This window comes from Trachinotus anak, unplaced genomic scaffold, assembly GCF_046630095.1.
Source record: "Trachinotus anak isolate AG129_WGS33_773 ecotype Australia unplaced genomic scaffold, CSIRO_AGI_Tana_v1 ptg000012l, whole genome shotgun sequence".
NCBI lineage: Eukaryota > Metazoa > Chordata > Actinopteri > Carangiformes > Carangidae > Trachinotus > Trachinotus anak.
This window is the reverse complement of record NW_027273863.1, coordinates 10,893,823-10,908,307: the sequence shown is the minus strand read 5'-3', so window position 1 is coordinate 10,908,307 and position 14,485 is coordinate 10,893,823. Positions and strand designations below refer to the sequence as shown.

At 42.6% G+C, this 14,485-nt stretch overlaps 1 protein-coding gene across 1 annotated transcript in view; it reads left to right on the top strand.

Moving 5' to 3' along the window:
• Nucleotides 1–1,939: 1,939 nt before the first annotated feature.
• Nucleotides 1,940–14,485, top strand: part of dnah9l (dynein, axonemal, heavy polypeptide 9 like) — a 36,085-nt gene continuing 23,539 nt past the window's right edge. The window contains exons 1-29 of the mRNA XM_071490338.1: nt 1,940–2,823; nt 3,319–3,462; nt 3,684–3,874; nt 4,284–4,479; nt 4,805–4,904; nt 5,174–5,385; nt 5,481–5,714; nt 6,005–6,172; nt 6,693–6,809; nt 7,079–7,216; nt 7,408–7,532; nt 7,855–8,050; nt 8,807–8,911; nt 9,059–9,250; nt 9,614–9,814; nt 9,920–10,255; nt 10,392–10,469; nt 10,555–10,610; nt 10,743–10,863; nt 11,002–11,171; nt 11,342–11,564; nt 11,650–11,766; nt 11,985–12,071; nt 12,211–12,369; nt 12,653–12,736; nt 12,853–13,011; nt 13,282–13,404; nt 13,852–13,974; nt 14,211–14,435. Coding sequence (XP_071346439.1) covers nt 2,551–2,823; nt 3,319–3,462; nt 3,684–3,874; nt 4,284–4,479; nt 4,805–4,904; nt 5,174–5,385; nt 5,481–5,714; nt 6,005–6,172; nt 6,693–6,809; nt 7,079–7,216; nt 7,408–7,532; nt 7,855–8,050; nt 8,807–8,911; nt 9,059–9,250; nt 9,614–9,814; nt 9,920–10,255; nt 10,392–10,469; nt 10,555–10,610; nt 10,743–10,863; nt 11,002–11,171; nt 11,342–11,564; nt 11,650–11,766; nt 11,985–12,071; nt 12,211–12,369; nt 12,653–12,736; nt 12,853–13,011; nt 13,282–13,404; nt 13,852–13,974; nt 14,211–14,435 — 4,653 coding nt within the window. The 5' untranslated portion in view covers nt 1,940–2,550. The remainder of the gene's footprint in view (nt 2,824–3,318; nt 3,463–3,683; nt 3,875–4,283; nt 4,480–4,804; nt 4,905–5,173; nt 5,386–5,480; nt 5,715–6,004; nt 6,173–6,692; nt 6,810–7,078; nt 7,217–7,407; nt 7,533–7,854; nt 8,051–8,806; nt 8,912–9,058; nt 9,251–9,613; nt 9,815–9,919; nt 10,256–10,391; nt 10,470–10,554; nt 10,611–10,742; nt 10,864–11,001; nt 11,172–11,341; nt 11,565–11,649; nt 11,767–11,984; nt 12,072–12,210; nt 12,370–12,652; nt 12,737–12,852; nt 13,012–13,281; nt 13,405–13,851; nt 13,975–14,210; nt 14,436–14,485) is intronic.

The window sequence follows — 14,485 nt, the reverse complement described above, 5'->3', positions numbered from 1 at the left end:
CAGAGACTACAAGACAAAAGTAAAAAGGCCATGGTGAGTAGTACCAAAGTGTGGATTTGTACGAGACACCCAGTGCCTGAGAAGATGATGGTCATCATGGTGTGTGTGTGTGTGTGTGTGTCTGTGTGCATGGTTGAAAGATACAGTGACCTCAAGCTCATCTACATGTAATTTTTCCACCCCCTGACTGAGGAAAGGGGAAAGGGTGATGAGGAGAACAGGAGTGGTTGAGGAGAGAGACGGAGAGCGAACCAGGCTGAAGCTCTGGACTCAAGAGCGGCAGCCTGATCGTCAAGCAACATGTAGTCATGGCAACAGCAAATGGAGAGAGTGAGGAAGAGAGGTGGAGAAATAGAGGAGAAGAAAAGAAATGAGGGAGATGCTTCAGGTTAAAAGTATATTGCTGAGAGATTAAAAAAGAGTTCAGCTTGTGCTTTGCTACATTGGGGCAGAATATCACACCCACTTACAGGTGATGTTTCAGTTACAGTCAGGAGCTGGGAGTTTAAATATTGCCTGAGGATATGTTTTTCCATTTGCCCTTTTACTCCTCATGTTTACATTACTCAGCAATGACTCTGTTCGCAACCACACTTGAATATTTATCACCAGTAGCCGGCAAAGTCTCTATTCTGCTGTTGCTCTTCTGCTCCTTCATCACTCTATTCTCTGTCTCATTTGTATTCTGTAAGCTTGCCGCCCCTCCTCATTCTCCACCCGGGCGTACACCCTCTCTTTTCCCCCCTTTGCCTCTCCATTGGCTCCCTCTCCTGCTCCTCTTGTCACCCTGTTCTCCTAAGATCTCTTTTTCTGGCCTCCATCCCTCCATCCCTGCAGAGCGGAGCTGACATTGGGCATGAGGTCGGAGAGATGGGCAGTCATGCTCCTGCTGTCAGCAGGCTCAAATGGGCTTAGATACAGTGTGTGTGTGAGGAGACACCCAAGGGACACCCTCGACCAGCCTTGGGCTCCAGACAGCCATACGCACATAAACCCCACACATTCAATCACACACGCTTGTTGGCATATAATAACAGAAATACACACACACATATACACTTTAACACCAACAAAAACTGCAACTTCACATATCATATGAAGGGCATTCAATAGAGTTGCTTGACACACACACCCACACACACACACACACAAAATGAATGTGTGAAGAGCACATATGAAAACACACACACAAAACATACACACATGCATTCGCTTATGCAAACAGAGCAAGGCATGGAATTACAGATTTCAGAAAGGACAAATTCCCTTGGAGAACTGCCATGGATTATTGGCTGGTATTGCCAGTGTTGTGAACAATGGAAATATTCACTGTAGATTAAAGCTGAGTACTTATGTTAAAAAAAAAAAAGACATAAACCTCCAAAGGTCATATACATACATTAAGCATTTATACGTCATGTGAACTGAAAACTCACTGCCATCAATTATAAGCACATTTAAAAGGAGAGTGATTACAGAAAATACAGTGGCTGTATGAACAAGGAAATGTTGTCTAAGTACAACTAAGTACAGTTAAACTGTATTTATACACTATGTAGGAATAATAGAGATGAGGATGTGTTATAGGTGTTAAATCAGTTGGTTTTGACAAGCCGCCTAGTGAAGGAATGCTTATTTTATGTACTTGCAGGCATTGCACAGCTCTGCAGTATATATAGATCAAATGTATGACCATTAGGTTAGCATTAGACTCAAATGTCAGTCATCCTAGAAAAGCTCTGTCCTCTCCAGTCAGCCCGTTTTAAACTGGGATATGATTACATCCAATGTATTAAGGTTAAAGTCAGAAAGTGCAGGATCTTTAAAAGGGTAATCATTGCTGTGGTATTTTAAGTAACACAGTTAGAGAAATGTCCCATTTTTCCATGTTTTTACATAAATGGCATAACATGTGTAATAGGATGTCATGGCTAGGGTCACTTTGGATTACAGTTGCAGGATACTGTCAAAAACACTGTACCACACTGCCCCCATGTGGCGGTGATACACGCTGCATAGAGTAATCAGACAGGACTCATCTCTCTGGATGTGTTTGACACGAAAGGCTTTGTCTCTTCTCAGCACCAGAATTTACTAAATCTGAACCTAGATGTCCTACCTTCTGACATATACACAGGATCAGTACTTTCTCGAAACAGATTTACTATTTGTTACCAAACAAAACATCTCGGGCTCATCCCATATCCCTGAAAACCTCTTTTGTGTGTATTATAGGTGCAATATCCTTACCTGTCCTGGAGGGGTCACTGTGGAACGGTCTCCTCTGAAGGCTCAGGTTACAGGATAGGGTTGCAGGCCCCACAGGCTACACAAATAGCCTGTACCATGCAGGATAATGAAGTGAGCCCACGCTGCATTGTCACAGTGACAAGTTAACCTGTCCGTCAAGGTGTGTATCAGTTTTCCAGCTGACAGTCCTCAGAGCTGGAGAGGAGAGAAGACACTCTCGTCTGGTTTCACATCCCCTACACACTGGGTAAAGCACCAGCGGCCTTTATTTCTGTCTTCTTCCCGCTGAGCTGAGTCTTCATGGCTGAGTCCACCGGCAGCGGAGGCGCTGGAGGGGTGCGTGTACCCCAGGAGCCCTCTCTCAAAGCTGGGGTGATGTTGTCAGATGAGAGGGTGGACTTCCTTCGGGAGCAGGCCTTCTGCGTGCTCCGAGTGAAAACGGATAAGTGGAACCGCTTCATCGGAGCGGAGGAGAACCAGAAGATTCTGCTGGATTACTTGGACCACATCTGGACCAACAGGCTGCTGCTCTTCACTGGACCTGGTGGGACACTGCATGCAGGGGATGCTCAGGTATGGAAAACACACACACACCCAGCGATAAATACGCACAGACGTGAAGCGAGTGTCTACAAAGTTCAGGCACCCGTCTTCATAAAAGTGTGTCATTTTCTTTTTCATTTCATTTCCCCATCATTTTGGAGGCAAATTCAATTATGGTTATAGCCTTGAGTAAATATTTAATAGTGTAGGCCATTGATTGCTTCCTGTATGCATTATATGTAAGAAATTCTGTATACTAATATCCCTGAGGTAAAGAAACATGCAGCGTGGTTGAGGGACATTTCAATATCTGTTTGTCGAGGGGGACACAATTAATAAAAAAAATAAAATAAAATAAAAAAGCATCAAAATTTCTCACAGGCTGACATGCAGGCATATGCTGTAAGTCTTTAACAAAATCTCGAAATCACATCTAACATACACATTTTTTGAAATAAGTCGCTACTTATTTCTGGTGCTTTCAATGCTGTTGAAAGCATTCCCACTGTTTTTGCACCTGTGAAGATGTCCCCACCCTGGAAGACCAAGCTGCTGTGTGTGCTAAAGAAGGGTGTGAAGAGAATCACCCGGCAAGGCTTCAGACACCAACTCCGGTTGGGAGAGGTGCCTGGATATCCCATGGAGCACCTCCCTGTTGTCATCTCAGAGGTAGGCTAGTGTGTGTGTGTGTGTGTGTGTGTGTGTGAGTGTGTGAGTGTATGAGTGATTGTACAGGTGTCCAACTCACACAGTGATGCAGGTGGCATTATGTCTGTGTACATGGAGGAAGTTATAGGTTTTCCAATTTAAAGAACTGATGGCGTGAAGGTAGAATGCATTGTGTGTGTCTATATATATATATATATATATATATACCCCTGCATGCACAGGTGCTGGTGTGTGTGCTGTCCAATGGTCTGAACCATGAAGACTGGCCGCGGGTGGTGTCTGATGACATCCACAGACACCTGGAGAAGCTGAGGAGCAGGGTGGTGACCCTGAGGGGCCGCGCTGAGGGAAGGACACTCCTGCCTCTGCCGCTGTGTGTGGAGAGGGCACGACCCCAGGACATTGCACTCAGGTCAGTGTGTTTTCATGTGTAAGATGACGTGTGTATGTGTGCTTGGTATGTACAGAAGTGTTAGGCTGTTCGTGTTAGCCGAATAATTGCCAAGCTCACTTATACGTTTCCCATGTGGCTTTTATAAAAGCAGCATGTACCATGTGGAGAGCAATATTCTGGGCTATTGCCACTGGCTACTGCATAATGTAGAGAATAACATGTAATATGCTGTAGCATATATGTGTAGTATCTCCAGGTCATGGATGACCAACATCGTGTTACAGTAAATGTTGGTTGTGGCAACAACAAAAGATTTACAACTAACTATAATAATAATTTTTCTGGTTTGCTCACTGCATGTTCATATTTCACAGTCCTTAATGCCGTTTTTACCCACACTGATTGTCCCTCTCTTTGTCTCCCTCAGCCCCACTGGTTGGCCACTGGACCGTGGCTTGTTATACTCTATAGAAACTCTGATAGTTCAGTGGTCCGGACAGATATGGAATATCCTGAAGAAAGACTCTGGGATGGTGCTGCTCCATGGAGACCACCCAGGCCCCAACGTGGAACTCCAGTTTTGGACCACTCAGAGAGAAAACCTGCTGGGCATCCACTCACAAGTATGAGACTAGTTGTATGGGAGCTGGCAGGGTGCAATCACTTCAAAATGTAAACTGAAACAGCAGTTCTCAGAATAAGGGTGTTTTATACCATGTAATGGATATTATATCATTACTTTATTGTTATTCAATATTCAGTATTGTTATTAGATATTGTTATTCCTAAAGACTAGATTTTTGGTGCAAATGAGAGCAATGAATTGTTTAATGTCAGCAGATTTCAAATGTCTTGCATGACATACCAGACACATCAAACTAATGGAGTATTTATCTTTCCACATCAGCCCAGGTGATATACATCCTACTATGATGTCCTTGCTTTCAGATCCAGAGCCCCAAAGTGGACCAGATCATGGAGATCCTGAGAAGAGTCAAGAGCAGCTACTACTCCTCCTTTAAGGATGTTTGCCTCAAAGTCAATCAGGGTAGATTAGCATTACTCAACATTTATCAGTGCAAATTAATTCATTTTGTCATTTTTTCATTGTCTCATCGTACAAAAAAATTCTGTATTTAGTCTTGTGGATCTCATATTTGTGCTCTAATGCAGATTTACTCTGCCTTTTTTATGTGTCATCATGCTCAAATTGTCAGTCTGAGAACACAGCTATTAGTCCACTTTATGATTTTAATTCTGTTACCTCTCTATCAGGGCCATGTTATACAATAGTACATGTGTATGTGATAATTATAGCTGTGCTGGAAGCAGAGGACATAGATCTGTATCTACGCCCTCTGAGGAGACTGATCAGCAGCTTAGAAGAGCGGAGTTTCCCTCATGTTGATGCTCTGCTGCCTCCTCTCTTCCACACACTCTGTCTCATCTGGAGCCGTTCCCAGTACTACTGCACTCCACAGCGCATGGTGGTGCTCCTGCAGGAGTTCTGTAACCTGATCATTGAAAAGGTACAATGATGCATCTTTATGTTTATGTGAAAGAAATGAAGAGAAATTTAGTGACTTAAATAATTGTTTGTCCAAATTATTGTTTTTGTCCTCAGGCCTTTGCCTACCTCATCCCAGAGGAACTGTTTAAGATGGAGCTTGAGGAGGGGGTGGAGAGAGTCCAGACAACCATCTCAGTTCTGCACACCTTCAAGCAGTTGTTTCACACTCACCGCCAGCGGATCCCCAAGTACTACACACACAGCCAGAGCATCAAGCTGTGGGACTTTCCTGCTACGCTTGTGTTCCAGCGTTCAGACCGCATCATGGAAAGGCTGCTCATGATCGAGGTACATGGATTTACAAGCATTGCTCTGTGTTGTTGGTTTCATAGGCTGTTATCTCTAAAAAAGATTATTGAAAAGTTTGCCTCAAGAAGACATTAGATGATGGTATTAATAATACAAAATGTTATTTGCAACACAGTTAACATCTAGTAAACTGCTGGATATTAATTTTAAATGCATGTTTTTGATATGTTGTTGTGAATTGAAAAACTGCGTCCTCACAGAAGGTGTGAATTATCTTTACCCACATCCAATCACCCTCATCAGTGGCTGCTTTCTTCTCCCATCTATAGGAACTTTTTGCAACAGCGCTGGACTTTCTGAAGCTGGAGAAGATTGAAATGGGTGGATCCAGAGGAAAAGTCCTCAGTGAGATGGTCTTCAGCATGAGCGAGGAGTTTCATGACCGCTGGCGCGCCCTTAGGGAGAGCAAATATGACCCCTTGGACTATACCAACGATGTGAGGCCCAGTGAGATCATTTTGCTTGCGTTTGATATCATACTGCTATTTGATGAATAAGCCCCAAAGTGCTGTGATTCACAGCCGTTTATAAGTGGAATTGACAGGCACAGCCAAATAATAAAAAATAACAATTAGATGTTATTTTTCTGCCCAGCAGTAGAGTAATTGAAAAGTAGCAAAGCAAAGTAGTTGCTAAGCAACACACAAGAACCAGTGACAGCAGTCATTATTTGTCAGTGCATCAATATTTAATTTACTAGATATTTTACAGCTATTTTACAACATCTTCCAGTGTGACTCAGCCAATCTAAACTGGAACTCAATCAGAAATTGATCTGTGTTATAATATATTTTTTTGCAAGTGTGTTATCCAGCAAATACTGCACTAAGGGGACTTGAAGTACTGCACTGAAAGTATTATGGAATAAAAATTGCCTAATAATAAAAGTGGATTAAAGCTTTATAATCAGGAAAGGGACTGGAAATATCCACCATTTCCTATCAAATGCCTTCCTAGGATTTTGTGCAACACTACGGACGCTTTATGGAGCAGAACAGAGATTTTGACCAGAGGCTCGGTACTGTCCTCAATCAGGCTTTCCAGCACTCCAAAAACCTGAAGTCCACCTTTAAGGTATGTCTGTTACATCTGATCTCCTCAAACAATCCCATTCTGTACAAATATATTGTATTTTGAGGCCATCAAATGAAGAACATTTAGCATGTTAGCATAGTGTAATCACATATATCTCATCTTAGAAGCATTTTGTGTTTTATTTTATATTAAAATCTCAAGAAAAGAAAATCTCAGGAAATCTCAAAAGTAATGCACATATTTTTGGGCACCGTACTGTGTTGAGGTCACTGTGCACTGTCTTAAAACTGTGTTTTTGTCTCGTCCAGTTGTTAAAGATTTTCGGCACCCTGCTGGAGAGACCCAGGATCCACCAGTTGTTTGCTCCTAACTACAATATGTTGTTGACCATGTTCAACCAGGAAATAGACCACTGTCAGTTTATAGTTGATCAACACAGAGATGGGGTAAGAGAGGTGGAACAGAAATAATAATGTTCTAAATGACATAGAAATTTGGATATTGACACATTTACTTTACATAGGCTTCACACACTTAGCTAAACGTGTGCTATGAATGTCTTTGGAAGAAGTATTTACTCAAAATTGATGAATATGACTCAGTCATGGACCAAAGTAATTAAGCCTTTGTTTTTCAGGTACGGTCAGGCTGTGCAGTCCTGGGTAAAAATATGCCGCCAGTGGCCGGCTACCTCAAATGGTCACAGGAGCTTCGGACTCGCATCCTGACCAACAGAAGTAACCTCTGCCAGCTGGCCCATATGTATGCACCAACTTTACTCGTACACACAATTTCATCAGTGTCATCCAAGATCCAGCAGAGAACAGCAATAACAGACAATACAGTTAGGACTCCTCAAAACTCTCAGGCCCTTCAATAATTCAAAAGCAACTGATTTTGCAAGTTTATATTTGCGAGGTGTTAATATCAGTATTTATTGGAAGAGGATTTCAGGTTTTTGAAAACAGTGTAAATCTTATTTTGGAATAGAATTCTAGCATACATACTGTAAGAATACAGGTATTTGTCATTACATACAAGCTAATGTACAAACAAGATCCTTCCTTCCCTCTCGTCTTTCCAGGCCTCTGGGGTCTGCTGAGGCAGACGATGTCCTGCGGAAGTGTGAGCATGTTCTGGAGGTTCTGGACCAGCACGATGAGGAGCTGTTCTCAGAGTGGACTGAGGGCTTGGAGGAAATCTGTGAGATCCACCTGAAGGAACCACTGCTCACACTGGGCTCTGACACAGGCCTGTTTCAGGTCAACTTCAGCCCTGCTGTAAGCACAGAGAAGATGCAATCACAAATGAATATATTCAGAGTTAAAATATTTAAGTGTACAGTGTTTTTTATGGTGTAGAATTAATGCAGAAATGCACCTACAGTCGTAAGTTGAGTTTACACCATAAATAAGATGCAAAATCACATAAATATACACACATTTCTGCTGCATCATGTCACTGATTACTACAATGCTATACTAATTTATTCTGATTTAAATTCATGAAAAATTCATGATTTGATGAATTAGGTACAGGTACAGGTTAACTGCTTCATTTTCTGTTCCCACAATCCAATAAGTAGCAGAAGTGGTTTGCTTTGAATAAACAGAGGAACTACTTTGCATTAGCAGCAATAACCACAATGAGTGAACAAACAAAAGAAAATCACAAAACGCAATCAACATAAAATCAGAGAAACAAGACAAAGTGTTTTCCGAAAAGCACAGCAGCAATGAATATGTTTAACCAGCAATGTCAAAGTCAAGCACTCTAATAAACAACTTATCTGATGTACTGTGCACATTTCTTCTAATGTAACGCATAATGTATATGTGCCCTTAGTTCCAACAATGATTGGCCTTTATATATCTACCACTCCACTATTCATGAGTCTAAATGAGAGCTCCAGTTTATGTGCTGATCCTATCTTTTCAGATTTATTCCTGTGGAGGCAAAAGGAAACAAAGCAATGAACTTGAACTTTGGATTCATCAAATTGTTGTTTATATTTTCTCCTCCTCTCTCTCCCCCAGTTGACGTCAGTGCTAAGGGAGGTGAAGTATCTGGGTATGTTGAAGAACCAAAACATTCCTAAAGCAGCTCTCCATCTCTACTCCAAACGGGAGAGACTCTACATGGTGGGTAGCAAAGTAGTGTTGCACGGAACATTGTGTCAGACAGCTGATTGTATATGTATGAGCTCTGGATACATTCTTTAACCGTGAATGGTTTGTTGATCTGTAAAATATGTCAAAAGATCCGATACACCCCCTTGTACAATGTAGTACACACAGACACTGACCTTGGTGACCCAGTGGTACAACCAGCTCCAAAGCACCATCCTGGCTGTAGAGCTGGGATTGGTGAAAGATGAGATGGACAGGACAAAACGACAGCTTGACCCGGCCCTGCAGGAGCTTACCTGGGCTCAGGATGACCTATGGGACTACATTCAGAGCACACGAGACCTGGTCAAGGTACTGAACAATTCTTATCAACAGTATGAAATGTTAATGCTAGTGAGGGAGTTTTTTCGGTGCACATGTTGACACTATTTAGCAGCATGTTTCAACTATTCTGTTCTATTCAAAGCTGGTCTCAGATGCATTTCGAGTTGAAACATAAAAGAGAATTGCGGTTCATTTTATAGTTAGTTTAATAGCATTGTCAAAAGCTGCTGTGATACAATGTAGCATGAAATCAGATATTCTCCTCATGTGGTCCAAGCCAGTTTTCCTCAGTTATAGAAAACAGCCCTAAAACAAAAGGCATCATGCAGCTGAAGACCAAAGAAAACATAATTACTTGCTGTAGTAGTTGCTGTCTTTTGCCATCACCAGAGCATCTCCAGTCGCGTCCAGAAGAGCAAAGCTAACGTAGAGGCTATCCAGGCCCTTATGGGTAAATTCAGCCACCGGGCCTTCATCACCAGAAAGAGCCATGGTTCTGCTCTCCTCATCTTCTCTGACATTGAGGAGAGTGTTTCCAAACAGCATGCCCTCATCACCAGCACAGGGGAGCAGATACACAAACTTCTGCAGGTATATTCACACGCCTCACCCCTTGATTCGAGGGAGAAGGACTTAATCACATATCGTAGATTTTAACATCCTCCTTAACTGCATCACTTTTCCACTGTGCTCCAGGAGAACCAGACACTGCTCGGTGTGACAGACCTGAACAGCAGTGAGTGGCAGGCCTACACTCACTATGTGGATCGGATGGTCCTGGCAGGCTTCTCCAGTGCAGTGCGGTGCTCCCTGCAGTACTTCATGGACAACACAGATGCAGCCCAGCGTATCACACCACTGTTCGAGGTCCAGCTGGTACTCAACGGCAATGAGATGACCTTTGACCCCTCATTCGATTTCAGCCACAGTGGTAACTTCTATAATATTGTGGATAAGATGGTGGCCAACATCACGAACATGGCATCCTTCATTCCCAGAGTGGCAAATCATAAACAGCTGGAAAACTATCAGGTGCTGTACCGATCCAATTCTAGGCTTATACACAGTGTGCATGCATTCTGCATACTCATACAGAAATATGTTTGCCTGCTGACACAGACTTATTTAAAACTGCCATGTCATGCTGTCTTGTTTGCTCATCTTGTAGTGTGACATAAATGAAATGGAGGATTTATCAACGATGTGCCATGTAATCCGCTCAAGGGCACGTTCAGCTATCGCTAAGGTAAGTCTTTGTCTTCGGTCCACACATAAAGACCCATTTATTATGCTTACAGGCCTTGACATGGAAAGACTGTGTTGATTTTCAGGTCAGGGAATACCAGGGATCGTTTGCCAGCTACCGCTACCTCTGGACTGATGACAGGTCGGATGTGGCTTCCTGTTATTCTCTGTAATTTTCCAAATTTCATAATTACGATTCTCATTGCGTGAAAACTGATAAACAGAATTTGGAGGGAAAAGCAAAGCCATTCTTTTTTTTCTTAACATTTCACAGGTCTGAATTCATGAGGCAGTTTCTGCTTTATGGCCACGTGTTAAGTACAGAAGAAGCCGAGCTGTATGCCGACTATGAACTGAAAAAGAACCCACCCACCCTGGATAACTTCAAAGAGCAGGTGTGCTTCACCAGCCTTTAATATTCCTGTGGATAACCACAGTTGAGTATTTTTTATGGATCTGATCAACGCAACCACAGTTTCTGCTTCTTTCTTCTTTGGCCGTTTTCCGAGTTGTCGTATCATTCGTCATTCCAGATTAACCTGTTTGAGTCTCTGTATGTACGAGTGAGCAAGATGGAGGACAGGAGGGTGTTTTATGGCTGGCTGCAGCTCGACATCAGACCCTTCAAGCACACACTGATGAATGTCATCAAGAGGTGGAGCTGGATGTTCAAGGAGCACCTGCTGAACCATGTGAACCAGAGGTGAGACACAAGCACGCACAAGGACAGAAAAGTGCAAACACAGTCATATATGTTTATCTCTCTAAAGGGTGAAGAACTTTAAAAAATGGGAAATGATTTTTAAAATATTAAAAAAAATTTCTCTCCACTCTGAAACCTAACATCATCCTCCTTCCTCCTCTATCTCGCAGCGTGAGAGAATTGTCCTCTTTTGTCCAGGACACAGCCCACGGTCTCTCCAACAAGGTGTCAAATGGCGACTATGCGGGTCTTGTGGACATCATGGGACACCTCATGGCCATACGGGACAGACAGATCAGCAATGAGCAGCACTTCAAACCTCTCAAGTCGACTGCTGAACTCCTCAAGACCTACGGACAGCAACTGCCTGAGAGCGTCTACACACAGCTAGAAGTGTGTGCCATTGCACAGACACACACATTTCCATGGATACTGGCAGAATTTGTACTTTTATCAGTAAATTATGTTCTTCACTCAGGAGCTGCCGGAGAAGTGGAAGACTCTCAAGAAAATTGCCTTCACAGTCAAACATGAAGTGGCACCTCTACAGTCAAATGAAGTTTCAGTTATACGCAGGAAATGTGTCCGATTCGAGGTGAGGCGTGTGAGCGGGGTAGGATGTCAGTGTGGCCACCCCCAACAAAGAGCTCAATATCTGACATATAAACCTTCTCACTTTCTGTCCTGCATTATATATGACTCACAGCACATCCCTCAGTGTGGACCGTCACGGATGGAGAGGTGGTGGGAGATGTGCATTAAACCTGCAGCTTCTTTGAAACTCAAATGTCTTGTTTTGCCCCCATATTTTAGGTGAAACAGCACGAGTTCAGAGAACAGTTTCGTACTGAAACTATCTTTAAGATCAGTGTGGAGGAGCCATATAAGTTAATTGATAAGGTGAGATGTGAAGTGTACACAGTCGCTTGTTCAAAATCAAAAGGTCATGCCTTACAGTAGATGATTAAACAGAAAAATAAATTCCATTGTTTTTAACACAATTGTAATGTACAGCATTTCAAAATGTCCTTGTCTCCAGTCTAATCGAGCAGTAGCAGTGATGGAGGCGGAAATGAAGAAGCTGCAGGACACGGCTGATCTGTTTGAGGTCAGCTTCCCAGACTACAAGCAGCTGCGTCAGTGTCGCTCCGACATCATACTGGTCAAAGCAGTCTGGGACATGGTCATCTTTGTCAAGGTACACACTAATCATCACAATAAAAATAAGTTGGCAGTGGCACTTTGATTTCTGAGCTTTAGTTGAGCTCCAATAGATTAACCAATTAACACACAAAAGGCAGAAGGGCCAGCATAGTAAGGCCCAGCCTTTGACTGCCAGTTTCCACACTGCAAGTGCCACAGCATACCTATTGATGTTTTGTTTTGTTTTTTGTAGTTAATACTGCCATGATTTCCTTTTCCTCTATAAAGGTCATAAGAGAATCACAGATTAAATGTTTCCATTCTCCTCTCCGTGCCAGACCAGCATCGAAGATTGGACCAAGACTCCATGGAAAGAGATCAACGTTGAGCAGATGGACATGGAGCTCAGACGATTTGCCAAAGTATGGCAAGCTTCCATGGACAGACAGACATAATCTTAAATTTTAGTTTTAGTTAGTGTTAAGAAAAGGAGTCAAATTCTTTCATAATTAATAACTAACTCTGTTACTCATTAAAGGAGATGAAGATGCTGGATAAGGAGGTGCGGTTGTGGGACGTCTACATGGGTCTGGAGTCAACTGTAAAGAACCTGTTGACCTCTCTGAGAGCCGTCAACGAGCTGCAAAACTCTGCTGTTAGAGAAAGACACTGGCAGCAGCTTATGAACACCACTAAAGTATGAGACCATCTCTGCCGTTTCACAGTGTCTCATAGCATCTGATTCAATAACGTTTCATCATTGATCAGGTTCTGCATTCTGCATTTGCCATTCTATTGAGTTTAGGTCTGCTCTTCTTTAATCTAGTCTTCATGTACTGTACCTTCATTCAACTATCCTGCAGACTCCTCCAGGCCTTTAATGACCAGCACAGTTCAGTGAACCCAATTATCCTGATCTGAAATCTAATCACACTCATGGCTGCCTTGTATTTTTTCTGGCCCTCAGGTCAGGTTTGTAATGGGGGAGGGCACCACCCTGGGGGACCTCTTGGAATTACACCTTCACCGTGTGGAGGACGAGGTCAAAAACATAGTGGACAAGGCTGTGAAAGAAATGGCCATAGAGAAGGTAGGAAGAGACCAACTAGTAATAGTATATTGGGATGTTTATTGATTTCATTGTCGTCAATGCAGTAGGGTCAAGAGTATGGAAGTGTTCACTATACAAAATAGACAGTTCCTTATTGAGTGTGAGATAGATCAATTCACATGGATGCACATTTGAGAAAGTAACCTATCACTGTCCCAATACCTTTGATCATTAATCGTAAATTTAACCATATTCTTAAATGAAAAGTTAACAGTTAAGATATGATATGATTTAACTGATACCTAATGGTTAATTCACCTGTAGCTGATTTAAAGTATAAAAGACAGCAAATCTAAAATGATGCAGAGATGTGATATACAGTAAACAGTAACATCTTGGGAAGCTTTATTTTTATCCTGCTGCTCATGTTTTTTAAGATGCTTCAAACTTCACGTTTGAAAAGAAACATTTTGGACTTGTGCTCAGGTTTTGGCAGAGATAACCCAGACGTGGAGTGTTATGTCGTTGTCATATGAGACTCATACCAGCACAGGAGTCCCTCTGCTCAAAGCAGATGAGAATCTGATAGAGACACTGGAGGACAACCAGGTGAGTGCGTGTTACTGTACTGTTTCTCCACAGCGTGTGATGTATGACTTTCCTTCAGTAGTTAAATATAAATATCATAATGTTTTATATTAAAGTTTTGGTGTGAAACATTAGGTTTGGGGTCATTGGTGTGACACTGACTCGCCAATCAAAACCAAAACTTTAAAGATAGTAAAGGGGACCAGAGAGGCTTCTTATAGACCGCTGTGTAAAGCACATGTTTTGTTTCTCTTCAGGTGCAGCTCCAGAACATCCTGATGAGTAAATATGTAGAGTATTTCCAGGCAGAGGTGAGTGGATGGCAGAAGAAGCTGATGGTGGCCGACCTGGTCATCTCCTCCTGGATGTCTGTCCAGAGGACCTGGGCCCACCTTAACAGCATCTTCACCAATAGCCATGACATCCGCTGCCAGCTGGCCAATGATGCAGAGCGCTTCCAGGGAATACATACTGACTTCCAGGTAACACATGCACATGCTAGAGCCAGGGCCTCTTTCAAATGTAAAAACAC